The following is a 24185-nucleotide window of genomic DNA, read 5'->3' on the forward strand; positions in this document are numbered from 1 at the left end:
ATGAAGTATTCCCAGTGTCTTACACATCAATGCTATTTTTGAAACAGTTCCATTACATTTCACACACAGTATACCTTTTCTGTCTACCTGTTTTAAAACTTGGTATGCAGATTTAATTTTTCAAACTGTATGTTTCATTTTGTTTAATGAAATCATATTTAAGATATTTTTTTTAAATTCTGAAATTCCGTTAAGAAGTACCTCCTCTGGGCAGTGAAATTCTTGACAAAGCATCAGTTTCAATGAGGGCTCTGAGCTGTCCTTTGTAGGTAAATCATAAAAAAAAAAACTTTTCCCATTTCAAACTCAGACTCAGTCACTCTCCGCCTCTGCAGACACAGACACACACACACACACACGCATACATCGTGGAGAATATGCATAGCTGTGGGGTTCAAAGGACACAAACTATTTGTACTACAATACAGCTCATCTTTAATTTCCATGAAAGCATTATACGAGTACACTTCCTGAATTACAAACAAAATAATGCTCTCTCGCTAAAACCAATATATGCCTTTTGAATGAATTGTTTCCTTTTGGGGGTGATACTTCAACTTTCACTTCACTTTATTTCTGTAAATGTATGTAACTGTAAAAAATATTTATGGACTTGTGTAAAAATATGGTAAATTTGTCCATAAAAACAAAAAATGCATCGTACATGTATAAAACAGTAGTTACGTTGCAGACCATTTAGGCAACTAAACTTATTTTTTGAAACTTTATTGAGCAAACACCAAGCCAACACACAAAGTACAGTTAACAGTAGATGTTCCAGTGATCACTGCTGTAGTAGTTTTAGCTGTTTAGGTTATAGCCTGCAAAGGATCTAACAGACAGCCAGCTTCCAAAGTTTCAGAGCACCTTCCATCACCCAAACTGTCAAGCAGCTCGAGCTAAGCTGACTAAAAGGCACATTTGTGCATAAAGCCCTTCAGGGCTTTTCCTGACAGCAGACAGAGGGAGGCTGAGCTCTGGGAGGACAACGCTAGGAATCACAAAATTTAAATGTCCAGACCCTGTCATACAAAACACACCACAAAATAAAGGGGATGGAGGGAGGGAGCAGGTACTGCAGCATTGATCATTTGAACATCTACAACCCTTCCTGACCACAGACCAGCAAGTATCACAAATAACCTACAGCTTATTTCTGTGAAGGTGAAATACATCCAGATGTATCCTTTCTGCCAACAATGTCCACCTTCTAGTATATTGAGACACTTGTTGTTCCAGTTCCCTGCTGCCTGCTGGAGTGATTATTTTTGAAGACTGGAAAGCAAAATGCTCCATCACAGTCTTCAGTGCAGTTATAGCTTCTGTTTCCTTCTGCCTTACCATGCCTTCCACATCCCTTACTTCAAACTGAATAGCAAGCAATACCTCACCTCCTCTCTCATAAGTCTAGACTTCCTTTGGACTGACAAAAGTTTTTAGCTCCCCAAGTAACAGAAGGATAAAATACACAGGTTATAACAGTATGTACCTAATTCTTTGCAACCTTTGCTCTCTCATCACAGGGATGAACACAGTTCAAATCTGCCTCCCTGGAGTAGAGCAGTGATTCTGTATGCAGACACTCTTATTCCTGACCTTACACTCCTTGTTGGAATTGCACAGCTCAGACTGCAGCAGGGGGGCAAGCCCCCCACCCCCTGCTATTTAAATATACCAACTCCAAGACCACACTACAGTGAGAAAAAGAGAAAATTTTGAGTTCCACACTGTACAGAGATCTCCGTTCAGAACGTTCAGAATTTTAAAACTTCGATCATATGGTCTTGGCCATATGAAAGTCGAAGTTTTAAAATTTCGATCATCTGTAGGTGACCCATATATATAAATATATATGTGTGTGTGTGTGTGTGTGTGTGTGTGTGTCTGTATAAATATATGTGTTTGTGTGTGTGTATAAATATGTGTGTGTGTATGTGAGCGTGTGTGTGTGTATATATATATATATATATATATATATATATATATATATATGGGTCTACTGTATAACTTCGAAAATACACTTCTTTGAAATTACACAGTAGACCCAGGGTTACTCGAAAGTGCACTTTCACAAAACACACTTCAGTGAACAGGCTACGTACTGCAGTTTAATGCAGTAGTCATGGACCTTAGGGTTAGGGCACAGATCATGGTAAGGGGATAGCTAGTAGGGCTACTACCGCAACACAGTGGAGGACATAGAATGTTTTCCTACTGTCCTCCACTGTGGTGCAATACGTTCGCAAAAGCAGTGTTCGTGGAAGTGCACTTTTGAGTAAGTGCACTTTTGCGGAACACAGGGTCTGCTGTATAATTTCAAAGAAGTGTATTTTTGAAGTTATACAATAGACCTATATATATATATATATATATATATACACACACACACACACACACACACACACACACACACACACACACACACACACAATTATACACACACACATATATATATATATATATATATGGGTCTACTTTGACCCATTGAATTTACATTTTCAGCGAAATGCAATTTTGTGACGCCATTTTCGCAAAAGTGCATTTATCTGAAAATGCACTTTATGAAAACACAGTTCACCAAACAGCAAAACAAAAAAATATACACTAAACACATTAATGCAGGAGGGCAAGGTTCATGATTGGATCACCCCTGCTTGGCATCTACTTCTTGGAAGTCAAGGATAAAGTCAAGGGCCTCTAGCTCAACAAGTTCACAGACAACTGCAAATTGGGTGCTGTCCGAACTTCTCCCATTTTGCATTAACAACCTGCAAGTGGGTCTAACACAGACAAATGGTTGATGCCAAAGCCATATATTAAAACTCAATGCAAAGAAGTGCTTTATAGTGTCTTTTGGGAAAATGTCTACCCAGGCAAATTACTCCATTGACAAGATATACCTAAGAACTGATCTGGTAGTTAGAGATCTGGGAACATATGTAAACAGTAATCTGGCCTTTGACCAACACATAGCCAAGGCAGTAAGAAAATTAACTTTTGCCACCAAACTTATATGTAAAGGTATGGCATCCCGGTACAAGGAAGTTACAGTACCACTCTACTCATCCCTTATCAGACCCATCACCGAGTATAATACCCCCCTTCTGCACGTACCTGACTGGCATATGCAACAGTTGGTATGCCCACAGAGGTTCCTCACCAAAAGAATCCTGGGTATTAACACATTGTCCTATACATATCTCATTACAGCCCTGTCTTTATATTCGGTCTCCTACAGGTTGTTGAGAGATAATCTGTGCTTGGCATATAAGGCATCCTTAGATCCAGCCCTGATGGAGCTTTTGAACATTCACAAAATGAGCAGCACCAGAAACGCTAGTTCCAGGGGTCTGAACTTTGCTTGTAATATAAACAAAACATGTGAGATAGACATGTGACTCTGAAAATCCTCATGCTTTGTAATAGCCTCCCCTCCATGTGAAGCAGAATCCAACACTAACCCGTTTAGATAGAGGTTGACAGTAAACATTCCACAAGTAATATATCCCCCCACATAACTTCTCCTAACAAATATACTAACCCCTCATATTAAGACACAAGAGGATGTAACTGAGTTGGGTTGCATAGCTAGGCTTGTAATACCCCTGGTGGTCGACTGTATGCCTAGTATATACGTATGAACCTAAGATCAGATGCAACCTCTGGCATACTGCACTTTTCCATGATTTAATTCCATCGAGCACAATTACAGTTCTTGGACATTCTACAGGAAGCCTTTTTTTATATATATTTTTTATGGGATAACAGAGCTGGAACAATGACTTGGGCATTATTACCTCATTATTTTCTTGCTCAGATTTCTGTTACTTAAAGTCTTATCTGACTTTTTATACACATGCCCAGTAACATTTCCCCTTTTTGAATACAAAGTTATGAAGATTACTGGAATTATTTAATAGTCAGTGTAATTTTAATTTCTGTATGAACCGTTGGATCCTGTGGTATGTGGCTATTCCATACCTCTCAACCTCTTAGAACAAGAAATCTGGACAATGCCTAAAATAATGTGGAGATGGGGACAAAGGCCCAAAAATAGGGACAGATTTTAAATATTGCTCTTATAAACTTAAAAAGTCTGAAACTCAAATGTATATCATTGTTTAGTGACTTCAATACTGAGAGATTTGCCTGAAAAAAAATCACAAATTTTATAAGGACTAGACCAAAATATGAGGTAGAAATCTGGACATTCAGCACAAATCTGGACAGTTGAGAGGTATGGGCTAGTCTACTGTGGATAATATTTTTATCAGCTTTCCTATCACAGTCTCCTGTATTCACCTACTATACCTATATGTTTTCTTGCTTTCTAAAATAAATATATACTCACTTTTTGTACCATTGACTGCTTGCTATATTTCTGCCCACTGCTTTCCCTTGTTCTATTCTAATATAATTTATCGCGGATGCAGGAAAAAAAAACAGTACTCAGTGAGCAACAATATTTTTTTTCGTTTCTTGCATCATCACTCGGCTGTTACATGGTGACTGATTCTGCCATCTTGAAACTGGCTGACTGCACTGAGACATACTGCAGCTCTGCTTACAAGTTAATTAATGGAAATTATTTTACTGGAATACGAACATGCATAAATATCCTAGTGAGGACAATAAACAACTGATGGACAAACAACTTTCATAATGAAAATGCTTAAGAGGTACCAGAAAATTATTACTGGCATATTTTACTATTTGTTGATGGGGGTTGTTATGCCATCCTTATTGACCATTTGTTAATTAAAATGTACTCGATTTCAGCCTATCAGCACTTATCAGTACTACATCATAGAATACAGCAGATGGAAGGGACATCTAGTACATAAACATCCTAAGGCAAAGGCACCTGTGATGCAAGACATGTGGGGCAGTGGACAACAAGAATTTCAATGACAAACTCTTTGAAATTAATATTAAAGGGAATGATTTACGTATTTTCTTTGTATAAAAATAAGCTGTTATGGTACTGCATGTTTTAATAACTATTGCATTAAGCAATAACAAAAGCAACACCTAAAGGAAATTAAAGACAAAGGTTGAAGGAACTAGCTTCTATTTTTTAAGAAGATTTACAGTTATGATGTTACACAAACAGATAAAGTCACTGTACTCTTAGGGACGGCTATTTGAATTCAAACTAATAGCCTGCCTTCCTGTAATATCTGTGCCTTACAACATAATTAAACAGAAATTAGCATTTTACTTGGTCAGAATTTCTTTATTTGTACCGAACACACCCTCTACAGAAACACCTTAGTGTGAAGATAGGTGAAGGCTGCCAGCCTAGCTAGATAGAATTTTGTAGATAATTCTGTCATTTGTAAATATTAATATAAGCCACAGGCTTGTTCTCTTAAATGGAAGAAAATGCTTTTAAATGTGGAACTGCAAAAATGTAACAACGGTGCACTCTGCTGTAGGAAGGCTAATAAGTCAAGCATTGTGTAATTGCTTGATATCAAAACTCGGAGCAGCGATGTCTAAATGAAGGAATTCTTCCTATTGTTTTGAGGCCAGAGTTAATGGCTATAATTTACATGTATAATTTCTTTTATTGCTCTGGCTTCCTGACTAGCTGCAAAATCAAAAGGGCTATTAAACTCTGAGTTTCTGTTAGCCTGGGAAAACAGAAAGTTGTTAAGAATGATGTAATATGAAGCAGCACTGTGTTATCAATTTAAAGAGAGAGAATCAGAAAGCATTTTGCATTTTTCTTGAGAACATCTAACTCACCAGTATCTGCCTGTGCTCTGTATGTAAGTAGGATCTTAGACTTTTAGAAATAGCTAGGAAATAGGAAGATTAGTCAGTTGTTTTCTGTATTGATGTCAGAACTATTCTACTGTATTATTTTATGCATTTTCCTGTGTCTGAACTCGACTAGCACTGCGTAGTAAGAAGTATTGTCTTGTGTTTTTATTATTTATTATTAAATATTTTTAAACCCTTCAACTGTGGCTGTTTTGTGTAGAGATAATTTAAGCTCTAGAGTACATTGTATGTATATAGTGATACTGTTCAAGTCACTCCAAATAAGCCTCGACTGTTCAGTTGCACTTATCATTTGGATAATAATATTGCACAGTAGAATTTGACTCCCTTTGATAAGGGCCCTTTTAGTAGCTGATAAATATTAGTGGGTGGTGGCAGCTGGTACTACCTTTTAGACTGGGCAGAAAGGGGGCACAGCTGGAGAATCTGTGCCAGCCTTCCCCAGAAGTGTTTCTGTGTTTGCATATAAATCATATCTCAAAGTGTGTGTGTGTCAACTACTTGGGCAGGGACATGAAGCACCGGTTCGACAGAGAGGGTGCTGGAGGTTTTAGCTTGCCCACTAGACTGAGATCTGGACGCTATAGCTGTGCCAGTGGGAAGTCTTATTGGGAATCTGGAGAAAAATGGAGAAACCAGCCCCAGACTGTCTGTGATCTCTGTGTGCTCTTAAGGGAAATTGTACTTTACTGTGTGTATATTTGTTATCCTCCCCTATATGGACACCCCTCACTGGTGTTAGTGGTGAGGACTGAGGCTCCTTGATTGCTGGGCCAGTGCACAGGCATCACACTTAGTACAATGAAATGTCTTGCAACATTAAGTCATGGAGCCCCTAAAGATATTATATTTATTAAAGGAAGTTGAACTAATCATGGGGTATTTTTTGAAGGCCAAATATGTTCGCATTTTAAGCTTCGTAAAGTGGGTCAATATATTGCCTGTGCAGGTTACTGGACAGTGGAAACTTGAGAAACACTTGAGTGTAATTTCATTTAGTACACCATAACAAAGAAAACACAGGGAAAATACCAACAGCCAAGAAAGGTGCAGGTGCACATAACATCAAACTCCAAGGAATTTTAAATACATCATAAAGCCTATATGTGAGGTGCTCCAAATGGAAAGATTATCAGCAAGCAAAGGAGAGTAGTATTGTTCAAATAGATTTATAGATTCATAAATTAGTACTAGGCTAACTGCCCTTGCAAGCCATTTTAAGCCTAGCCAATTATCCCTTGTGAGACTCAAACCCTGCACCTTGTGTTTGTAAGGCAAACACCTTAACCATTAGGCCACCCTCCCAACCTGAGGTGGACCCTGTTTTTCACAAAATCTCACCAAGATGACATTAATATATAGACTGTATTTATGTAGAATATATCATGGACAGAAGTAGGTTAAAATTAAAAAAGATAGCTGGATGCACAAGACCCAGGATGAAGAAGTGCCCAATCCTGGTAGGCACACTGATGCCAGGACTGGAAAAGATGACAGTGTAAAATCCTCAAGATACAGAAACATTCCTACAATGGGGCCATAGATGGCCCCCCTGTTGTAGAAGGAAGTAGTAGTTCACAAAAATCACAAAAACTGATAGGCCAAGAAGAGCCATAAAGAAAATAAAGTGGACTATTGAGGATAAGAAAGAAATTATGTGTTGTTACTATTATGTAAAAAGGCCAGAATTTCCAGACACAAGGTATACAAAACGATTAACAGAAAAGTTACAGGAAAGAAAAATACTTCCGCAATAAAGACTGTCAGAAGCTTCAAATAAAAATTTGTATAATACAACAGATTTATGAAAAACAGTATACAGATCAAGAAACTTTGATCTGTTTGGATAAAGAAGCATCTGAGGAAGTCTGAAAATATAAACAACAAAACCTAGAGATTTTTGAAAAGTATAAAAAATAAATATGGACATGGAAAAGAGAGAGATTGGATAAGGTGCAACATTTATGCAAAGGAGAAAGCCAAATTAATCAATATAAAGAAGGCAGCCCCAATGATATTCAAAGAGAAATACAGGCAAAGGCATTCAGATATGGAAAATTTCACAATAAAAAAATCACAAAGAGTTAATGTAGAAAAGATCAGTACAGTAAAAATTAAAAAAATAAAATTTGAAGTTATGGAGAGCCTGCGAAGTGAAGGATTTGGTGTAGAAGGTCTAACAAAGGTTACATCACAGCAAGACGGAGGGAGTCCACAAAGTAAGAAGAGGCAGGAAGATCAGGAAACATGTGAAGAAGAAATATGGACATGGGAAAAAAAGAGAGATTTAATATGGTGTAATATTTATGCAAAGGAGAAAGCAAAACTAACCAATACAAAAAGAGCAGCACCAAAGATATTTAAAGAGAAACAGATGCAAAGGAATCTGGATATGTAAAACTATACAATACAAAAAAAAAAAAAAGAAGACAGAGGAAAAGTATAAAGGAGATCAGCAATGGAGAAGTTAAAAAAATACAAACTGAGGTAATGGAGTACCTGTAAAGTGTTGGATTCAGTGTAGAAAATCTAATTCAGAAAGCACCAAGACAGGATAGAACAGTGGATATCCAAATTAATGGGAAGCAATTGGTCAGGTGCCAAATGAAGATATTTTGCAGCCTTCCACAGGAAACCAGTACAAATGTCCACTTGAAGCTGGACAGCAAGGAAAGGAACAGGAAACTGTGGAAACTCTGATGAGTCGATGTTGAGTGACAGGCCAGTGAAATCCCATATGACAGAGCAATGGATGGCACAGGATGAAATTGGAGAATGTGCCACAAGAAGATGCTATAGAACTTTCTATAGAATGCTCGCAGGAAACAGAAAATAAAAAATGTGCCCTCAGTTTAGAAGAAAACGAGGTAAGAGAAGAGTTACTTGATTTAATAGAGATAGATAGACATATTAAGAGCCGCGGTGGTGCAGCGGTAGCATTGTCGTCTCACAGCAAGAGGTTCTCCCGTTTGATTCTCGGCTGGAGCTCCTTCTGTGTGGAGTCTGCATGTTCTCCCCGTGGTCAAGTGGCATTCGAAAGACATGCGTACGGTGTGCCTTCGTTGAACGTTGGGCGTCGAGCTGGCACCTCGGCACCGTAAAAATCTACTGCCAAGCATTAGCGGACCGGAGTTCCGCTGTGGCGACCCCTAAACGGGAAAAGCCAAAAGAAGAAGAAGAAGATAGACATATTAAGATCAATGAAAGAAATAGACTGCAGAAGGTTAATAAAACCCCAAAATTCAGACATTTGATAAAACAAATGAACACAGTAATTAGGATTGTCCACAGAGATCCATGTGATATAACAAAAATAAACAGCATATATTACTGTGCAGCTAAATTAATAACTGATACAATTTGACCACAAGAACATAGAGCAGTGAGGGAAAGAAAGGGGAGAAATCGAATACCATCATGGAAATATTGAATAGAGAAAACTATAAAGCAATTAATACAAGAAGTGTCATTGTTAGAAGAATATAAAAGAGAGAACAGATCACCAAAAATACTAAAAAAGATAGATGTGATAAAAGCAATGTGCAGTATTAGAGCAGACCAGGATCTGTCATGCACTATCACAAATAAGCTAAAAATCTCAGCACAGGTGGAAACATTTGGAAGATACGCGGATAAATATAAAGGAAAAGTACAAAATAAGCTACTTATTGATGACCCAAAAAATTTTACAGAGAACTGGGAAACAAGGCAAAAGTAACTGAAAGATCACCAAAAAAGAAAAAATAGATACATTTTGGAGAAGTACTTATGAAGATCTTGTGGAACATAACAAAGATGCTCAATGGATAGAAGTAGTAAAAGAAAGAATAAGACGTTTAAAGGTACTGGATATGAAATGGGATGAAGTAACAGCTAGAGAAATTGAAATAAAGGTAAGAAAAGCCTCTAATTGGAAAACCTCAGGCCCAGATGGAGTATCCTAACTTCTGGTTAAAAGTATTAACATCTTTGCACAAAGATTTAGCTATGATTAAGAACTATTTATATGCACACCCTGAACAGGCACCAACCTGGCTAACAGGAAAAACAATGCTCCTACTTAAGCGTGAACCTGCAAGCTACCCTAAAAACGAAATACCAATAACTTGCCTTCCGACCACGTATAAACTATACAGTGGAATTGATGCCAAGAGAGTTTATAGTCATTTAGAAGAAAACTCAATTATGGCAGTAGAACAAAAGGGAATAAAAGAAAGTCATATGAAGCAAAGGATAATTTTTTGTTTAATAAAGTCATAGTGGAGAACTATAAAAAGGGAAAGAATCCAAGTATGGCATGGACTGAATATAAAAAAGCATTTGATAGTATCCCACATTCATGGATAAAGGAGTTCTTAAAAATGTATAAGATAGACCCTACACTGATCGACTACATTACAGTGACCATGAAACAGTGGCAAACCCCTTTGCAATTAAGACATGATAAAGAATAAATTATTATTCCAGGGATAAAAATTCAAAGGGGGATATTCCAGGGTGATTCACAGTCACCGCTGTTATTCTGTCTTACCTTTATCTCACTAAGATGTCTACTTAACAGCTTAGGCCATGGCTACAATTTGGCCCCTAGGAAACAACAAAGTGCAAAGACGTCTCATCTTCTCTTTGTTGATGATTTAAAACTGTACAGCTCATCAGACAAGGCACTGAAAGCACAACTGCAAACTGTCAAACCTTTTTCAGATGATATAAGAATGTCATTTGGTTTTGTTAAATGTGCAAAAGCAACCTTTAAAGCAGGAAAACTGCAACACCAAGAAAACATCAGTTTGGGACAAGAATGCGATATAAAAGAACTTGAGCAAGAGGGAGTGTATAAATATTTGGCAACTGATGAAGGATCAAAAATAAAACGTGAATAAATGTGAACAAAACTTAGTAAGGAATACTTTAGAAGACTTTAATCCTGAAAACAGCATTGACATCTAGGAACAAAATTCAAGCTATAAACCAATTTGCTCTTCCTGTCCCAACTTACAGTTTTGGAGAGACTGATTGGCTCCAAAAGGTGTTGGATAGATTAGACAGATAAAATAGAAGGATGCTTCACGCTCATCAAAGGATTTATAAAAATCAGTGCATACCAAAATTATATATTCCCCATTCCAGAGAAGGGATGGGACATGTATAGTTCTGCAATCATGGGACTGCACACATATCTTGCTGAACTCACAAGACCCAAACATAGTGAAAGTTTTTATACATGAGGAGAATAAATCTAAACTGACTTCCCTGCTTAGTTTAGCAGAAGCATATCAGCATCAAGCAGGAATGGAAATCAAACCAGAAGTAGATAAAAATCAGGCAGAAACTGAATGCGCCAAAAAAAAAAAAAAAAAAGAACAAACATAAGGTGAAAGACCAGAAGAGAAGGCAAGAAACATGGAAAATGCATAAATATTGTTGCAAGCATAGAAAACTTCCGGAAGAACCTTATGTTGATCAGGATCAAATGCAGGAATGACTAAAGAGAGGTGAATTCAAACCAAGAGATGAAAGGTTAATATTGGCAGCCCAAGATAGTGGGCTAAGTACACACTGATTTACAATGTCCATTGAACATGTGGGAGAAACAAGACAAATGTAGGTTTTGTAAAACAGAATTGGAAACAGTTGCACACCTCGTTCCTGCTTGTGACATATTAATGGCAGAAGGACTGTATACAGAAAGGCATAATAATGTGGCAAGAATGCTGCACTCTGGATTGTGCAAACATGGTACTGAAGTGGCTAAAAACACTGGAAACATGAGCCACAAAGTATCATAGAACATTACGAAGTCTACATCACATGGCATCACCCATTACCAATAGTTCAACAGATAGATGTGAGAAAAACAGATATAGTGGTCCATGCAAAGAAGACGTAGTAGCATCGCCACACCCAGTGACTACAGACTACAGTGTCTTGTGTACAAAGAGACACAAAGTCATAAAATATCAGGATTTGCAGGCAGAAACAAGAACAATGTGGAAGAAAGATACCTAGACAATTCCAATAATAGGTGGAGCAATGGGTCTTAAAAAAAAAATCTACAATCATATTTAGATATGTTACCAATCCATATAACCCCATAGGAATTGCAGGAAAAGTCATTATTGGGCACGTTGCGGGTGCTGCGAAGAGCACTTCTGGCTGACATCAAAGACTGAAACAATACTAATTTCATGAACTTTAGTCATACTTTAACTTAGGAATGGGGCCCATTCCTGTCATGGTATTAGAAACCCAAAAATCTTGGCAAAATTAAAAAAAGAGGAACAAACAATGTATACTACACAGCAGAAACATCTTGTCAACCTAGGCAAAAGTAAATGTACAAAACATGGCACTTCATGACATTTCTTTAAATTTGTAAAGGTTTACTCATGACATTAGCTGCAAAAAACAAAGCAGACATACTAACACATGAATGCTGAATTAGAAAATGGAAATAGACATTAGATTAACCTTCTGGATGCATGGTATAGTTAGTTTAATGAACATGTTTACTTTTGTAATGTAATCACACCTCATGAACATGGAGCCATGAGTCCAGTCAAACAAAAAATAATCCAAAAATGGTGCACCAATAATGCTACCTCTTGTCAATACCACAATTTAGTTAGACCAGTATGAGTTCATGTGCTCCGAGATTTGTAAAGGAAATCACAGAAACAGTACTATAATAATGATAATTAAATATGAACAGAGTGTGAAAACTGAAGAATGTATATATATATATATATATATATATATATATATATATATATATATATATATATATATATATATATATATATGTATATAAAAGCTAACAGGATTACCGAATTTGCAATTGGAAAGCAACAAAAGTTTTCCGGAAGAGTGTCAGGAATGAAAAAATGACAGGAAGGAATTTATTTATTAATTTGTTCACTGGGCAAGTGGGCGGGTCTAATGACCATTTTCAGATGCAACCTGAGCTCAATGAGAAGAAATGCATTGCAAATTTTTCTATCAAAAATATTATAAACAAAATAAGTACATGTCAAAATTCAGAACACAGTAAGTTTGAATGCAGACAGAGTAACATTAAAAGATCTAGAGTACATGAAAAAATTATAAATACAAAATACAAGCTGAGATGAGCATAAAATAAAATGCAATCATACATATAGTACATGAACTCCTGTATACATGTGAAATATACGCATACAAGACACCACATTAAGAGGCTGAGAAAAGTTTATCAAATGTATTTTAATACTCATGATCCAGCCACCTATTCATCCATCCTCAACCACTTTTTCCCATTTGTGTCACTACAACAGTGATATGGGATGGTAATTTTCCTAACCATTGTCATGGTAGCAGCTGCAGGTAGATTCAGTAAATCGAGATGTTCTTTTAGCGCATCTTTGAAACTTTAAAGGTTTCTACATTGTTGATGTCTGTAGACAGGTGGTTCCAGGTAGCAGGTCCCAGTCTAGAGAAGACACTTTCACCTATAGCAGTTTTAAAAGAGGGGTGTGTACTAGAGTAAAACTACTGCCCTGTGTACTTCTGAGTACATACGGGTTGTCTTGCTGAGGTAGTTCCACTATTAAGGGGGGGGGGCAGAGTATGCTTTAGCATTATGCAAATTAGTGGCTCTATAAGACACCAAAAGCCATTTGGAATTTTTTAGTAAATTGCAATGGTCTATCTGGGGAACTGCTAAGACAATGAATCTGCAGATTTTATTCTCAGCAGTCTGCTTTCTGTGAGTATTGCGGGCTGAACTTATAACGAGAAAGGGAAGACCATATTCAAGCTACGGTATTAAAATATTTTTAGCAATGGCCCTGCGAGCAGCAGGTAAAAGGAGGTTACTGATCTTTAACATAGTTTTAAATTAGCAATTTGGTTTGCAGGAGTAGCATATCATCTGCATACATTATTAATTTAAGATTTGGTAATTCTGGGGGAAGATCATTAATAGAGAGAGAGGGAGAGAAGAGAAGACCTAGCACAGACCCTTGTGGTACACCTGCATTATCAGCAGTAAAGGATGAGACATTGCTGTGAACTTAGAAGTCAATAGCAACAATTGCAATATATATATATATATATATATATATATATATATATATATATATATATATGTATATGGATCCCCTTCAGAAGCTCAAAGTTTCAAAACTTCGAACTTCAAATGTCCGAGACTCTTAAGATCAAAGTTTTGAAACTTCAAACGTTTTGATTGGAGATCGCTGTACAGCATGGAATGGGATATTTACTATTGTCCTCACTGTAGTGTGATCTCAGAGTTGGTATATTTATTTAGCAGGGGGTTGGGGGTGCAGGGGTAAGCCCCCCCCCCTGCAAAAACATAAAAACAAATTTTGCTTTTATTTTTATATTTTTATTTAATTTTCAAAGTTTCGAAGTAGATCCATATATATATATAGATATATATATATATATATATATATATATATAAATGTACAGACACACACACGTGTGTGTGTGTGTGTGTGTGTGTGTGTGTGTGTGTGTGTGTGTGTGTGTGCATGTGTACATGTATATGCAAATAAAAACTACAGGATTACAAAATAAAATAAAATGGATTCCTAACTCAGCTCATTTCAAAATGGCAGATATAGGATAAGGGGTCATAAGGGAGGAAAAAAAGATGTCACTGCTTCAATACTGGTGATAGCAGAAAACACTCCCCTAGCTGCCTGGATGACATTTTCCCTTACACAGGGAAACGTCTGATCAAAGTGAAACAATTTACCCCATTTTCCTAAATGGGATGAGCATGTGTCATCTGTTATCACCTCTCTCTTGATTCAATGCCATTCTCCTACCTTCAACATTCATGCCTGACTGTCATGGGTCTTCTCTCACACAATCCATCTATCTCTTTGCTGGATGTCCTAGTTTCCTCTTGCCTTCTTTCTCTGTCTCCGACATCTTCTTCATAAAATCATCTTTTGCTTTCTTGGATCATGTGCCTGAACCACCTTAATCTGCTCTCTTTAACATTCTCTGTTATTGGAACTGCTTTGGCTTCTGCTCTGTCATCATTTCTTCATGTGCCCCACCGTATGCAACCTACAACCTATATCAGGCATTTCATATCCATCACCTATAACTTCCTCAACTATTCTGCCTTTACTGCCCAGGTTTCTGCACCAAATAGAAGTACTGACCGCTCCATGCTTTGTACACCTTACTTTTCAGCTTCTTTGGTATTCTTGTGTCACACACTATCCCAACAATCTGCAATGTACTGTTCCAGCTGACTGCAGTAACTCTTCATTTAACCTCGATCTCCTCATTCAGACTTCCCTTCTTTTCAGCCTCCCTTCCCAGATACTTGAACATGTCAATCTGTTGCACTATTTTCCCTTCTTTTCAGCCTCCCTTCCCAGATACTTGAACATGTCAATCTGTTGCACTATTTTCCCTTCTATCTCAACTTTCATCTTCTTCTAATTACTCTATTTGCTGCCATGACAGCTGTCTTGTTTGTACTCAGTTTCATTCTATGTGCCTTTAGTTTTGCATTCAGGTCCCCTATTATTTGCTGAAGTCCAAAATCACTGCAGAATTGCCCACCATCATCCTTCTCGGGGTCTTCTCATATGCTTTTTTCAAGTCTAGGAATGCCCATTTGGATTCTTTCCCCATCACTAGTATCTTCCTCAATGTTTTTCTCACTGCAGTCATCAGATCGGTAGTTCTGCATCCTGACCTGAGTCTGAACTGCAGATATTCCATCTTGCTTTCTACTGCTCTGTGTATTCATTTTCAATCACCTCTGCTGAGCTTTCACACAGTGTGATGGAGTTTGACACCTCTGTATTGCCCAAAGTTATGAATGTCCCAATTGTTTTTGTACACTAGCTTATTTTGCAGTCATCTGGGCTATATCTTTCACCCCATATTGCTATGAGTAGCATTTCTCTCCTAATTCAACCAACATCATGTTCATATCTGGTGTGACCCCATCTGAGCCTACTGCTTTTCCTGATTTAATTTTCCTTAGTGCTCTTCCTCCTTCTTCTAGGGTGAGCTCCTCCTCCTCCTCTTCTTTCATTGCAGACTGTGTCCTGAGCAGTACAGCATCTGTGAGGGTTTCTTCATGACAAAGATGCTAGAAGTACTCCTTCCATATGCCTTTCATGTCCTTTTGACTGGTGATCTGGTTGTTGCTGGCATCCCTTAAATGCTGTCTGATGAATATCGTCACCACCTTTCTGTTTTTCACTTGCAACCTGACACATGCCATCTGCTGAGTCGCCTTCCAGAAGGTGGTAGAGTGCGCCTCTGACACTATGTTCTTTGCTACTGTAACTGCTCTTTTAGCTTGTTAGCCAACCAGTATTCCTTCTTAGCCTGGTCTGTCACTTCTCTCTTTCTCATGTGCTCTTCATTTCTTTTGATAGCTTTCTGACCTTACCTTATTTCCATATCTGGCTTAGCCACATTAACTTCTCTATAACCTTCACACCTGCTGCTTTGTGTCACCGCTATTCTTCTTCAATTACCCCCCTACTTCCTCTTCTTCCTGGGGTGCAGATCCCAGAGTATTACTTTGAATTCTTGTACTTGCAACTTCCAGGTCTTCGGCTTAGTCTCTGTTTACCTTAGAGATTTCTCTGACTATTGTGTATAGCTGACTTTGACCACCAGTGGATTATGCTGTGGGCTGACTGCTCCACTAGGGATGATTTTGTAATCCCTGATTCGATTCCAATGACCTTTCCTTACTAGGAGGAAGTCTACCTGAGTTGGATGTTGACCACTCTTCTATGTGATCATGTGACTCTCTCTTGCTGAACCAAGTTACTCGAGTCATTTTCCAGACAAAAGTTTAGAATGGCCCCTCCTCCTTTACTCCTGTTGCCCCACCATGCCCATCCAGGCAGTCCTCATATCCTATTCTGTTTGCCCCACTATGAGTATTCAGGTCCACCCGTTATCAACATCACCTCATGCTGTCCTCCTTTATCTAGTAGGTCCTGTAACTGTTGTCTGAATGCAGACTATTCCTTGTCTTTACAGCCTTGCTGGGGAATTGCCTATGATTGTGACTACTGTCCTATCTTTATATACTGTACATATGTGTGTGTGTGTGTTTGTGTGTGTGGATAGACAGACACACACACACACACACACATGCATGTGTAAGTGATGTTATAAGATATCTTTGATAGTAGTATTTCTGACTTCTGCAGTATGGAATATGGTGACATTATTTGCACCATCTCTTGCACACTGAATCCATTTGGCTTTCTTGTTGTTATTATTATTATTTTATACAGCAGTGTGTCAAATGCTGCTGTAACGCAAGTTTTATACATGGTCCAATACCCATATTGATCCTTCTTTCGGAGATAAGAAACTCAAGCCATGATATACTTGACCAGAATTCACACAGTTTTTCACTGAAAATACAATTGTCTTCAAAATATTTCACAACTCTGTATCTAATTTACTCCATAATATTCAAACAAGCCAGGTTATTTGATGCTGCAATTTTCAAACAATCTAGCAGATTTTTGAATACCTCTCAACCTTTGGTAGACCACTCTGATTTTAGCCTCTAAAACTTTGCTCTGCTGTTCTTTGATTGAAGACTGCTCAGCTCACCGCTGTTTCAAATCAGTAAAGCCTACTTAGTGCAGCATGTCATGGTCAAAGAGGGACCAATAGCATATACTGGAGGATGCTTTGCACTGTGTACAGTTAGTTCAAAATGTACACAAAATACAGGAGGCAGTGTTTTCTTAAAAAAAAAAAACAGATGGAAAAAAACGCAAGTTAACAGGTCTGACATAAGACCTGCATGTATCAGCAGACAGCCACAACACTGTAGCCCCATTACATCTTCATCATCAACAACAATTGTAAGGAACAGCAAAATAAACATCTGAAAAAACAGGTTTAAAAAGTGAACAAGTCTGTGAGTTTATTACCAAGCTGTTAAACAGCACCAAGAAAGGCATTTAAATCAGATCAGTACATTAGTTATCAAAAAGTACCACCATAAAAGTGATACAGATTTCTAACAGTTAAGAACTGCTCAGGATGTCTTCTGCATTAACTATGACATGTAAAGATGAAGAGTGTGTGTGTGTGTGTGTGTGTGTGTGTGTGTGTGTGTGTGTGTGTGTGTGTGTGTGTCAGTATTCACTTCTATGTGTGGTGCGTGTATGTGCATCAGTATTAATATTCGGCATGTGTACATCGCATTTTAATATTCTGTGTATCACTTACTATTCTGTGTATGAGTATTAATACTGCATCTATTGTCACTTGCAGGAGATGTTCCCAAGTGACAAAGATCAGTATACAATGACAGAGAGGGGTGGAATACTGATTTTAGGTAGTGGCATAGTTAAATGTTCATAACCAACTTTACATGGAAGAAATATAACTAAAACAAAAAAGTGATCATGCCTGCATATATACTGATTGCAGCGTCAGAGTCCGGACTCCCTTTCGGTGTACACAAGGAACATTAATGCAGAGTCACTAACAGATTGTACAGCAGGGAAGCTTGGAAGCTTTGTGATGTAGCTTTCCTACCTCCCTGCTCAGACTTTGTATACGTGAACTACAAAGGGCCTACCTAATTTTACGTCATGTTCCCCAAAGGGTAACTTTATGCTTTATGCCACCATCTCACAGGATTAAATTTATGCATAAGCAAATTTTTTTTTTTTTTTTTTTTTACACTTACTGTAATCTTTCTTTTTTTTTTTTTTTTTTTTTCAAAACAGGTTTATTGTTTTAACATATAAGAGAAATATCATAACAATTCTATACAAGTAATTAAAAATAGGTATTATTATAATATTCAACAAAACAACTAAAGTATTTACAAAGACATCCACTACAATCAGATCAATTAATTAAACTAAAATACCATGCATAAGCAAATTTTAAGTGCTATGATTTTGGATCTTTTGATAATATTTTTTACTATTACTATGATTTTGGAAGTCGAGAGTTTGAAAGGCATGGTTTTCTGATTATTTTCTACTGTCAAATATGTAAATATTTTCCCAGCCTTTAAGTACTGTTTCTTTTTCCACTGACTAATTTTACAAGAGAATTTTATAGCGAGTCTTATTTACTTGTATAGTCTTCAAATACACTATATAAAGTCCCTTTACTGCTCTCACCTCTCTTAACACTGTATACAGTCAATACATTTGCTATGGTCACCAACACATTAAAGTATAAGTTGGAATAGCTGGGGTACAGCACAGTATAAAAAAGTGTAGTGCCAGCCATGACTGACTGCTGGTACTTCAGAACCAAAACAGAGTGCTCGTAGTATGTATATGTGAGCACACAGAGAAAAGTATTAAAGACAGCATGACAGCTGTCGCTTATGAAGTTCAACCCCTTAAAGTGCTGATACGACTGTGTGCTTTGTGTGCTTTGAGTGCCTGTATAATGCATGCATGCACGCGTGCACACACACACTGTTTTTGTAGATAGACAGGTGTTTGTGCATGTTTGTCCCTGTACATGTATATACAAAGTATATATAAAAAGAACTGACAATAAGGTGCTGGCAAATCCAAACATGCAGCAACATGAAATATCCAAAAAATACACTCAGGAGGCAGTCACTGGAAACAACTGTTTGCAGAGGTACCAGAAGCACCATTAAAAGTTGGAGTTTGTTTCCACTGACTGCATCCTGAGTGTATTTTTTGAATACAGTGCTGGCAGTTAGCAGAGAGTATTCAGGCTATGTGCTGTTAATGAATTACTTTATGTAGTCCAAGTTCTGAGAGAGTGTTGGTCTTCATTTGCTGTCTCCGTGTGACTAAATCATATAACTAGACATATATTATTTAACACCAACAGCAAAAATATTACACACCCACACACACACACACATGATCGACTATTTAAAAAGTTGAATGAACCACCATTCATTTAAAAAGTGAGTTGTCCTGAAATACTGGTATAGGGGTGATGGGGAAAAAGGCCCATTTCCCCACTGTATTGTGATCTCGGAGTTATAATTAGCAGGGGGTGTAAGGCTGCACTGGGGCTTGCATTCCTGCAAAAATGCTGTTTTTGAGTTTTTACATTTGTTTAAATAGCTGATAACATGAAATCGGACTATTTAAAAAGTCGATCGCATGACAAAGATATACAAGCGCACACATACACACACATACATAAGTGTGTGTGTGTGTGTGTGTGTGTGTGTACACATATCTACATGAACCTATGAAACAAAGGAACAGAGCATGGGACACCTGGCACAAAAACAAAACTATTCCTAACAGGCAGACATTCTTAGAATTGAGAAACACTGTAAAAAACAAATCAGACTATAGAAACAAAAATACTATAGTGAAATTCAAACTAAGCACAATACCAACTCACAAAAGTAGTTCTGGGCCGCTATAAACAGTATTCTCCAACCAGGTAAATCACCAACTCCTCATCCAAACATAGACACCACCTCTATAAACACAGCCACCAAATTCAATGAGTTCTTTACCACATCTATACTAAACCTGTCAACAGACCCATCCTACTCAACCCCCACTATACTATATAACCCATCAAATAATGACAGCTCCTTCACCCTTCAACCTGTACCAACTTACACCATCTATAGCCATCTAACCAAACTTAAACCCACCACCCTAGCAGTAGACAAAGTACTTGCCAAATTCCTACAAATAGCCGCCAATCTCTATAATCATTAACAGATCAAGCTCAGAATAAAAGGTACCACTTCTCTGGAAAATCTCCTATAGTATACCAATACACAAAAGGGGCACCTAACAAACTACTGACCTATAGCTATACTTTCCCCACTGGCTAAAATACTGGATAAATGCATCCACACCCAGATCCTAACACATCTCCTCTCCAACAATCTTTTTGCTAAAACTCAACATGGATTCCACCCCAACCATAGCACTACCACTGCACTCGTCCATTTTAGTAACCTAGTAAATATGCAACTCAACAACGGCCAACTAGTGTCTGCAGTTTTCCTTGACTTATCAAAGGCATTTGATACAGTCTCCTATACAAAACTTCTAACATTACTCTCAGAATTAAAACTAACTAACCCCACTCTATTATGGTTTCAAGACTCTCTCTCCAACGCCAACAAGCTGTTCAGTGGAAAAACTCTCTTTCCCCCCTACTTCCTGTAAAAATTAGGAGTACCCCAAGGATCAACCCTAGGACCTCTACTTTTCACTATATTTACAAATAATCCTCACAAAGCCACCCCTCTAGCAAACCTGGTTCAATATGCTGACAACCCTACCTTAATCTGCTCTGCCCCCACCCTCCAACAACTTCACATCAAGACCCAAGAAGCCTTTACATCCATCAAAACCTGGTTAACAAACACCCAGCTAATACTAAATCCTAAAATGACCCAACTTATGCTCTTCCATCCTTCCAAAGCAGCAGTACCTACTCCACCATTCTCTATTTCAGCTTCAGATAATAACTCCATCTCCTGCATCACACAAACCAAATTACCAGGGGGTCATTATTGACAATAATATGAAATTTGACAAACACATAGCTCATACAATAACTAAAGTCAACAAAAAACTAGGTACTCTTTACAGATGTAAAAACTTCCTAACCAGCAACAGTACAGTTACCCTACCTCGTACCCATCTTCTCTCTACCTTACTGTATGCTTCTCCTGTCCTAATTAATATAAACAAGAGCAATTTAAACAAGCTATCAGTATGCTACAACAAAATAGCAAAATTCACCACAAAATCCTCCTACCGCACCCACCACTGTCAAGCCCTAAAACAGCTTTTCTGGCTGGAACTCCCTAACACCTTAGCTTTTAAACCAACTTCTTCTAGCTCACCAAATATTGTACCAGCCTGACAAAACTCCAGCCTTACAAGACCTGATCATCCTCTACTCCAATAACCGAGAACTTAGATCCACTAACAAGGCACTAATTGCAATCTCCAAAACCCACTACAGGTCTGGTGACTCCCTTGTATTCTAGCAACGTTGCCAAGACTTGGAACTCCCTACCACTAGAAATCAAGGTACAACCTAACAAAACCATCTTCAAAAAACAGCTAATTTCCCACCTAAACAACTCCTGAACATGTAACTGCCTAGCACCTGGCTGACATATTCTAACTCCTTTCCCCTACTCAATATCCAACCTCTTTAAAACTCCCACAGATGCACTATATACTACCACACATTACTTACCAATTCACTGTCGCCTACTCCCCACTGTCCCATATATACCCACTAACTCTCCCATAGACTAAGTTGAAAGGTTTTCCCTTAAAATGTCAATGCACCTCATAAGAACTTGTCTATATTCCCTTTTTTATTTTTCATTTCTTATCTTCAGTACATCTTCATGATTATCTCTGCTAAACATAGTGTATGAACAACCATCATATGCTTCTACCTGCTATACTTTTAATTCTATGTCTAAACCTCTATGCTTATGTAAATATCTTATGCAATCATATGTTATCATCTGCTAAATTTTATAACTGTATATGTAAACCACAATGCTCATGTAAATGTCTTATGTATAGTATGTTAGCAATTGTTTCCGGAGCTTTTCTCTCTGGGCCTCTGCTGAAAACTGATAGCTTTGTCCAGTCGAACCTCCCCGGTAAACAAATGTCAAATAAAAAAAATTATATATATATATATATATATATATATATATATATATATATATATATATTGTGTGTGTGTGTGTAGACAGTTTTGTAGACACATACACAATCAGGTTGGTTCAGCACCGTCTTGGAAGTGGATCAGTATGCAGTCGCTATCATCTAAATAGTACAAACTATAATCAAACAATAAGTCTATCAATTTAGATGCATTTTAAAAAGAAACCATAAATATCAACATTTTTTTAGGGAAACAGAATAAGTGTTACTTATCACTTTACTCCTCAGTCCAAAGTACAAACGAGGTTGGTTTAAGAATGTGTGACATTTAAATATATACAGTTTTCTCTTTACCTCAGGAGCAATGTAATCGGGAGTTCCACAAAAGGTGCGTGTTGTCATTCCATCTTCAATGCTTTCTTTGCACATTCCAAAATCCGCAATCTTAATGTGGCCTTCAGCATCGAGCATAACATTGTCTAACTTCAGATCCCTGAATGAAAGAATGGTTCATTTTGAGAAAGACAGCAATATGTAAAATGAACAGTTTCTTCAGGAACCCAATGAAACTGAATACACCTTTGAAAACTTTATATTGTTTGCACTTTCATGAAGTCTATGCACAAGTTTATTTGTTAGACACAAAAGAACTCCATTTTAAATGTCATTTGGTCTACTGAGTTTTGAAACTGCTGAAAATGTGATGTGACTGTGAAGTAAAAAGGTAAGCGACAGCACAATAGACTACACTCCTTTCTCCATTACACCTGCTGCTGCTAATGAATCAGCACACATTTAAAGACATCTCAAGCTAATCAGTTAACTTCTTTGTGCTGTGCAATCACTTTCCCCATTTCTAAATCAGAGGTTATGTGAAACAAGCCTACAATTTATAGAAGCACAGATTCTGACAAGGAAACTATTTGTCTACCCAGCAGCTCATTAATTTCATTATACCAAGTCTCTGTTTCAAGCTGAAAGAACACAAATCCAGACACTGGGAAATGAAAGCCATTCTTAAACAGTTTGTTGCTTTATACAGTGGAATTAGAATGAGAAAAAGCTTTTGTATTTTGCTTTAAATCGGTTCATTGTTTTATCTTACCGTCCCCACACCAGTCTATGTACTATGCTATGTCTCATGGCTTTGTTTAAACTATCCACCTGGCTGTGGACTAACCCTTTGTTCTTAAGGCTACACATCATTATACATTCTATCACAAAAATAAAATAAAGTAAGGTACTTGTGCTGTACCCTTCTCCAGTCTACAGTATGACAGACATTGCAACATAAATAGAACATGCTGATGAGACACATGCATGTCTCAAAGGATCCCCAGCGTCAGGAATAAGCTCCACATCCATGTGAAGCAGAGTCCATCGCTAATACAAATTCAGACGTAACCTTGGTCATTGCATGGAAAATCGAAAATTCACTCCCGGTCTGGTCCCCATGTCTTTGATAGACAGAGGTTAACAGTAAATATTCCCTAACACCACCACCACTAAACCTTTAGCAACCTCCTAACAAACATACCCATACAAACAAATGCCCATGTTACATGGGGATACAAATGGGTTGGGTTGCATGGCTAGGCTTATAAAGGCCCTAGTGGTCATTAGCCTAGTATATACCTATAAACCTATGACCTAGGAAATCACCTTGATAGGGATTTTTCAAATACAAAAGCATCCAGTGTGTTGAATAAGAATAAGTAAAGGAGTTTTGACTTATACAGC

The 24185-nt window shown here is 37.6% G+C and overlaps 1 protein-coding gene across 2 annotated transcripts in view; it reads right to left on the reverse strand.

The window, feature by feature from the left end:
- The window catches only part of PRKCA (protein kinase C alpha), a 2412375-nt gene that overhangs the window by 437132 nt on the left and 1951058 nt on the right, over nucleotides 1-24185 (reverse strand). For both annotated transcript variants that reach the window (XM_044085102.1, XM_044085103.1), the window contains one exon: nucleotides 22800-22938. In XM_044085102.1, the coding sequence (XP_043941037.1) occupies nucleotides 22800-22938 (139 nt within the window). The remainder of the gene's footprint in view (nucleotides 1-22799; nucleotides 22939-24185) is intronic.

This window comes from Protopterus annectens, chromosome 10.part0 (assembly GCF_019279795.1).
Source record: "Protopterus annectens isolate FY-2018-M chromosome 10.part0, PAN1.0, whole genome shotgun sequence".
In the NCBI taxonomy this organism is placed as follows: Eukaryota; Metazoa; Chordata; order Ceratodontiformes; family Protopteridae; genus Protopterus; species Protopterus annectens.